At 37.0% G+C, this 6,299-nt stretch overlaps 2 protein-coding genes across 3 annotated transcripts; one reads left to right on the top strand and one right to left on the bottom strand.

Moving 5' to 3' along the window:
• Nucleotides 1–1,103: 1,103 nt before the first annotated feature.
• On the top strand, nucleotides 1,104–2,296 carry LOC144343786 (zinc finger protein 862-like). Its single transcript, XM_085495061.1, has 5 exons — nucleotides 1,104–1,244; nucleotides 1,357–1,560; nucleotides 1,657–1,818; nucleotides 1,956–2,147; nucleotides 2,270–2,296. Exons 1-5 carry the CDS (start codon nucleotides 1,104–1,106, stop codon nucleotides 2,294–2,296), a joined length of 726 nt encoding a protein of 241 aa, XP_085351187.1.
• A 296-nt stretch (nucleotides 2,297–2,592) lies between these two features.
• LOC144343794 (uncharacterized) lies at nucleotides 2,593–4,775 on the bottom strand. 2 transcript variants are annotated; one of them, XM_078006203.2, is made up of 2 exons: nucleotides 3,947–4,775; nucleotides 2,593–2,785 (listed from the first exon to the last, which is right to left on the bottom strand). In XM_078006203.2, exons 1-2 carry the CDS (start codon nucleotides 4,226–4,228, stop codon nucleotides 2,777–2,779), a joined length of 291 nt encoding a protein of 96 aa, XP_077862329.1. In that variant the 5' UTR covers nucleotides 4,229–4,775; the 3' UTR covers nucleotides 2,593–2,776. The 2 variants fall into 2 exon arrangements, with proteins under 2 accessions (XP_077862329.1, XP_077862328.1); XM_078006202.2 differs by lacking the exon at nucleotides 2,593–2,785 and adding an exon at nucleotides 3,559–3,641.
• Nucleotides 4,776–6,299: the final 1,524 nt, after the last annotated feature.

Genomic DNA, 6,299 nt, shown 5'->3' with positions numbered 1-6,299 from the left:
GTGAAAACAAAGAGTTGATGTACAAGTATCGGAGACATGTTAACGAGTTGTCTGCAGGCAACCTATCACGTAATCTTACTGGTCAAGTGCTATCATGGTGTCTCATTAGGTGCGAAGTGACCCAGTGTTCGTTGGAGCTCGTGTATTGTCATGGGTCAGACAAAACAAGATTTTCTGTCTGGAAATAGGCATAAAAGTAGCCTGGCTAACAGGTACTCTCAGTTTTTGCCGTCGATCGCCTTGAGAAGACATCACCATGCATCGTCGTGACATCGCTAGTTGGTTTTCTCCACGCCCGCCGCTGCAGGCTGTTGTTGTGTCTACCGATAACACTGTTGAAGTTGGTCCGGTTGTTGATCGTGATGTGATCTTATCCACCGCTGCACAGAAACGTAAATGGTGTAATGAAGCTTCGAGAGATTCGCAGAAGAAACGTAGAACTGGTATCGACCCACAGTGGTTTAAAAAATATTCATGGTTAAAAGAAACTCCAGATAGCAAAGGTTTGTACAAATATTTTTGCCGGGTATTTTTGTTGACGTTTCATAGCGGGTCAAGAGGTTATCTGAACACGAGGTCACGTACTGTGGATCTCCCGGGGTCACTCTAGGTTTATAATTTTCCAATGCTATCAATCATTTATCATTAATTTTCTTTCGAATTATGCACAATCTGTTGTTATCTTCACATTGTTTATACTTGTTCGAAGAAATGATTGTTTTCTTTTTTTTTGATTTGCGACTACCTCCCGTGACGCAATTCGGTTCAAAAAAACCGGTAAACAATGAGAGGTCAGCCTTGTATGTTGGTCTCGTGTACGTCAACAAACTATTTCCGTGTCGTTTGTAAGCTGTTTAATGTTTTCAAGATAATTCAGTATATTAATTTTATTTTTAATAGGAATGTTGTGCAAAGTTTGTGGTCGTTTTAACTTAACGGCACAGAGTGGATCTAAAGTCTGGAGCTCCGTCCCGTGTACGACGTTACGGAAGGCCAGTCTCGATAAACATGCAAAATCGGATATGCACAAGACTGCACTGGGGTTAGAATGTGATGCTATTGAGAACACTACAGTTGATGAGATATTCAATGTCCAGAAAAGCATGCAAAGGATGGCACTTGAAGGAGCACTAAAATGTATTTATTGGTTAGCCAAAAATGAGATTGCGCACACAACTAACTACAGTTCACTGATGGAGTTGATGAAAGGCATGGGTTGCTCATACTTGCAACATTTAGACCAGGTAATTGTTTTCACAATTATAATTCCACTTATTATTAAACTATGCTAGTGTACATTTTGTTGGAATTTTAAATTTAATTTACATGCCATTAATATTGAATGTTTCTATATAGGGTGGTAATGCAAACTACACCTCAGAGAGAGTTCTTCAAGAATTCTTGGATGCAATTTCTGAAGTGGTCAAACAAGAAATATTTGATGATATAAGACGCAGTCCTTGTTTCAGTATACTCATGGATGAAACTACAGATATAGCTATATTAAAACAGCTCATTACCTATTGTAGATATGTCAAGATAACTGGAAACCATTGTGAAGTAAGTATTCTTAAGCATTTTTTATTTATTTATTTTTTATTTCTCAGTGATTTTATTAATGAAAACATAAATTTATATATTTTATTTTATTGTTAGGTAAAGACATCATTCATTGATATTGATGATTTACCAGATGGCAAGGCAGAAACTATTGTGCAAAGTACTGAGAGAATGTTTGGTGCCAATGATTTAAACTTCAACCAGTGTGCAACCTTAGGCTCAGATGGGGCAGCAGTGATGGTTGGAAAAAGGTCTGGTGTAAGTATTCAGTAGGCTTTAAATACAAACAAAAGAAATGATCAATTGATGCCAAAATTATTTGGCAACTCTAAAAATTAGCCATGTTTTAGAAAATTACAATCCACTCACAATAATAAATATGGTTTTTTTAACAGGTTGGTCAGAGATTGAGAGAAAAAAATGAGAAATTGTTAAATATTCACTGTGTCGCCCACCGATTAGCACTGGCAGCAGCTCAAGCTATGCGGGACATACCGTACATGAAAAGATTTAGTAACACATTGCAACAGCTTTATAAATACTATCAGAATTCATCTGTACGTATGGCAGGCCTCACTGAGATTCAGGTTGGTTTTATATAATGTTTCAGTAAAATTTTCTTGTATTTAACAGTTTATTGTTGTAAATGAATTGAAGGTATAATTTTTTTTTTATGAGCAGATGTAAGTATTTGTTTTATTTTTTGTAGAAAATATTGGGTGATCCAGAACTATGACTCAAAGAAGCAAAGGCTGTGAGATGGCTTTCACATCACAGAGCAGTGGAAGCCATAAGGAAGTGTTTTCCATCCCTTATTTTAAGTTTAGACAGAGAAGCCTCAGAAAGAGATGATCCAACAGCTGCTGGTTTGCTATCTTTTGTGAAGAATTACAAGTTCATATCTACATTATACATGCTGTGTGACATTTTACCACATTTGTCAAGACTGTCACTTGTATTTCAGGTAAGAACTAATTTGTGATATATTAACTCAGCTTTGCTTATTCAATTAAATGATTTAGAATCTCTGTATCCTAGTGTTGCACTATGGCTGTTTATTTATGTATTTTTATTTTATTTTGCCTTCAGAGAAAAAACATTGACCTGTCTCTTTTGGAAACTATGCTCAGCAGTACAATATTCACAATCAAACAGCTTTTGACACATGATGGACAACATATGCAGAGTCTTGACAATGTAGTGGAGGCTGAGAATATCAATGTACCTAGACAAGGAAAAGAAGATTTTAGAAGTCAGGTTAGTATATTGTTGTTAATTGTACCTTTGATTTTAATTGACAGGACAATCAAAGATCTTGGTGAAATGTTGTGCAACAATTTTCTTAAAATTAATATTTTTATTTTATTCAGATATACAACAAATACATGGAGAATGTTTGTTCTAATCTGAGTGAAAGGTTTCCAAACATGAATGTAGTCTCATCATTGAACTTTTTTGACCCAAGCTCAATTGATGTTGAAAATGGTGTTGTATTAGATGCTTCACACAGAGAAAAACTTGAGGTAAGTATTCATTGTTTATTTACTAAACTGGTTTACATGATGTGCATATAGGTTGTGAACTATACTAAATGGTTGTTTAATTACTTTTTTCTCTCAGGTATTATCTGCTCACTATGAGATGGATGAGGACATTGTATTTTCTGAGTGGGATATTCTCAAGAATGTCATCACTACAGCCTATAAAGATCTAGATTATAGGTCCATGCTAGATGTTATTATCACCAAATATAGAGATATAACTCCAAATATGTTTGAGCTGGCATGTGTTGCAGTCACACTACCACTATCTACTGCAGGTAAGTCAAATTACTAAATCACAGTGCACTGTCTGGTGATTGCTACCATCCTAAATGTGATTATAAAAAAAAAAATATTGTCCTAATTTCCCCTAATCTTTGTTGTCAACAGACTGTGAGAGAGGCTTTTCAGCTGTTGCAAGGATAAAGACTATATTAAGGAACAGACTCAGTGAAAAGACCCTCAAACAGCTTTTATTCATTAGTGTGGAAGAACAGAGTGTAATGGACTTCAACTTCAGTAAAGCTGCAGATATATGGGCTGCAAAGAAGAGAAGATTGGAGTGCTGAGGTGTGATCATGAAATCCAGAAGTCATATAAATATAATTGTAAATAAAAGATCACTGCTTGATATGTACATAACAGAATTTGGAATAAAAATAGATTTTGTTTCTTTGAAATCGGTAGTCTTTTTTTTTATTGTTAATCAACTAATTTGCATATGCAAATTTTATGCAAATTAATTATGCAAATTTTCCGTGATGCTTGGCATAATTCCTGGGGAGAACACTGTCATTTGTAAATAAATCTTGGCAATTTGCAGCCAGTTTAGTTTGATTATTTACCTGTGTCTGTATATCCAGTTTATCCCGATGCATGAAGTCCAGTTTGCTGTTAATGTCGATGTATTTCGATTCTATTTCTAATATTGCGTCCATGAAGCTTGATTCTTTGTGCAACATAATATTACGTGCTTTGTTGAGGAAAGATGACTTCATTAGTAGCGGGCTTTCTGTGGAACCTGAGTTGATCGGGGGACTTTGATTAGGGCTGTTATTTTTAGCCGGGATGCCTATAATCTGAGTTGTCTGTACTTCTTTTAGTGTATTCCCTGTCGTCGTTGACATACATGTATCACGTGAATAGTGGACGCCGCCATCTTGCTTTGTTTGCTTACATACTTCCGGTTGTTAGTTATTGGCGACTTTCACTGCGGGTTTCAAGCACGAGTTATCAATTTTCGATTTCAGAGCTTGGAATTCTCTATCTGCCCACTGACGTATATATTTTCCTTGAATAAATATAACTGTTGTAATAGAAACTGACAGTGACTTGTTTGCTGTAGTCGTCGTCTCGTAGACGGCCAATCCATTTCATTTGAATACCTCCGTGATATCACACCACTGCACGTTAATATTTTTATCGTCTAGAAAAGACTTATCGTACCTTTGTTTCGCTGCATCTATCCAGGTTTTAATCCTTATTGGGGTTGTTCTGTAGCATATGTCGTTTATATCATGTAGTTGACCTTGTTTACCATGCCTCCAGTGTGGGTGTAACACAGTCAACCTCGTTCAAAACGAGGTCCCTGGTTTTGCGTTGTTGTTGAGGCAATGGAGGGAATTCTTCTTCTTCATAACTGTCACATTGATTTTTTCCAGTATCATACTACTTGAAGCTATCGTCTTTGGTGGAACGAACAATACGTTTCTTGTTCTGGTTCAATGCATTTCCTTTGTCTTCAATGGCGTCGATTTCTTTGCTGCCATTTTTAGTCACTGAGGTCAGTCGTGGGAGACAACCAAAAGTGTCAAAAATCTCTACGTAAACGTAATAATATAGGTACCTGGAGTTATCCGTGTCATCAGATGTACTTTATAGATGTATAGATAATGTTTTAGACCTAGGTTGGTATCCAAAACGCAGAATTTGATTACTCAAAACAGAGCGATGAATGACCGTGTGCTTTCATTACGTAATTTGCATAACATATGTAAATGGCGTAAATGGCGGCGCACATACGAATGATTTCGAGCGTTCCATTTGAAATCAAGGGAGGTCCTAGTGTTACAAGAGCCCACTTAGCAACTACTGCAGATCAAATGGAGTTGTGGATTACTCACGACTTGACGCCAAAATTCCTGCGTCCCACAGGACGCACTGCTGATTTTTATGAGGGTCATACGGTCATAATTATGCGTCAATGTCGCAATATTGCGTCATGTAAAACCCTGGATGCATTCGATAAATTACCTTTTCTGTTATAATTACCCCCCCCCCACTTGGTTGAATATATGGGTACCTTTAATAACTTACAACGTTGTGTGAATTCAGAGTGTAAACATTAGATTACTCACGGTATTACGACCTATCAGGCCACGTCACGTGAGACGTACTTTGCATTCTGGGACACTTCCTGACACCTCGTCTAAACTCATTTTGTTGGTTTAACTTGTTTGCAGTTGAATACAGAATAAGAATTATCAATCCAGTTGTTAGTTTAACTCACAAAATTGTTAAAGTATACTACAGCATATCCTAGTTAGTACATATACTTTCTTCAGCGCTTATCGGTGTAGAAAGCCCTAACCCTACTTTTCAACTACGGACGGAGGGGACGTTCACTGCATGCAAATTATTGACGCGTGACGGTGCCATATACCAGTATTCACCTCACTATTACATACAACACTGCCAGTTCGTAATAAAATGAACAATGAATATATTTCGCTGTCCCGTTATCGTTCAGAATATCTGTACTCAGTATCTTCCTATATGTAATTCATAATCGATACTAAAAACTCAACCTACCGCAATAAATCGTCATATTCATACGAACAAGCAGAGTCCGTAGAAATACGTGGTACAGTGGTGCGCGTCTTGGCAACGTGGAACGTATTGTGACGTAGCTCCACCCCCGAGGATAGGGGCACCCCCCCCCCCTAATAGCCTTCCTATCTAAATGTGATTTCACACAAACTACACTATATCGCTATATTCTGAAAACTTAGGTCGGGAAAAACATACAATTCAAGGAAACGTATAACGCAAAAACAGACAACTGTCATGGCCACTTAAATTGGCGGCTACAGTTGAGGTGAATTAAATAAATAGAAGGTATGACATACTCAGAAATTCTTAGTAATGACGTGGTAATTCTGGCGAATTCACAACGTGATTCTAAGTAACATTGTATAA

Source organism: Saccoglossus kowalevskii, chromosome 21 (assembly GCF_978046115.1).
Source record: "Saccoglossus kowalevskii chromosome 21, keSacKowa6.1, whole genome shotgun sequence".
In the NCBI taxonomy this organism is placed as follows: Eukaryota; Metazoa; Hemichordata; class Enteropneusta; family Harrimaniidae; genus Saccoglossus; species Saccoglossus kowalevskii.
Note: the sequence above shows the minus strand (reverse complement) of the source record. Positions and strands in the feature narration are given on the sequence as shown.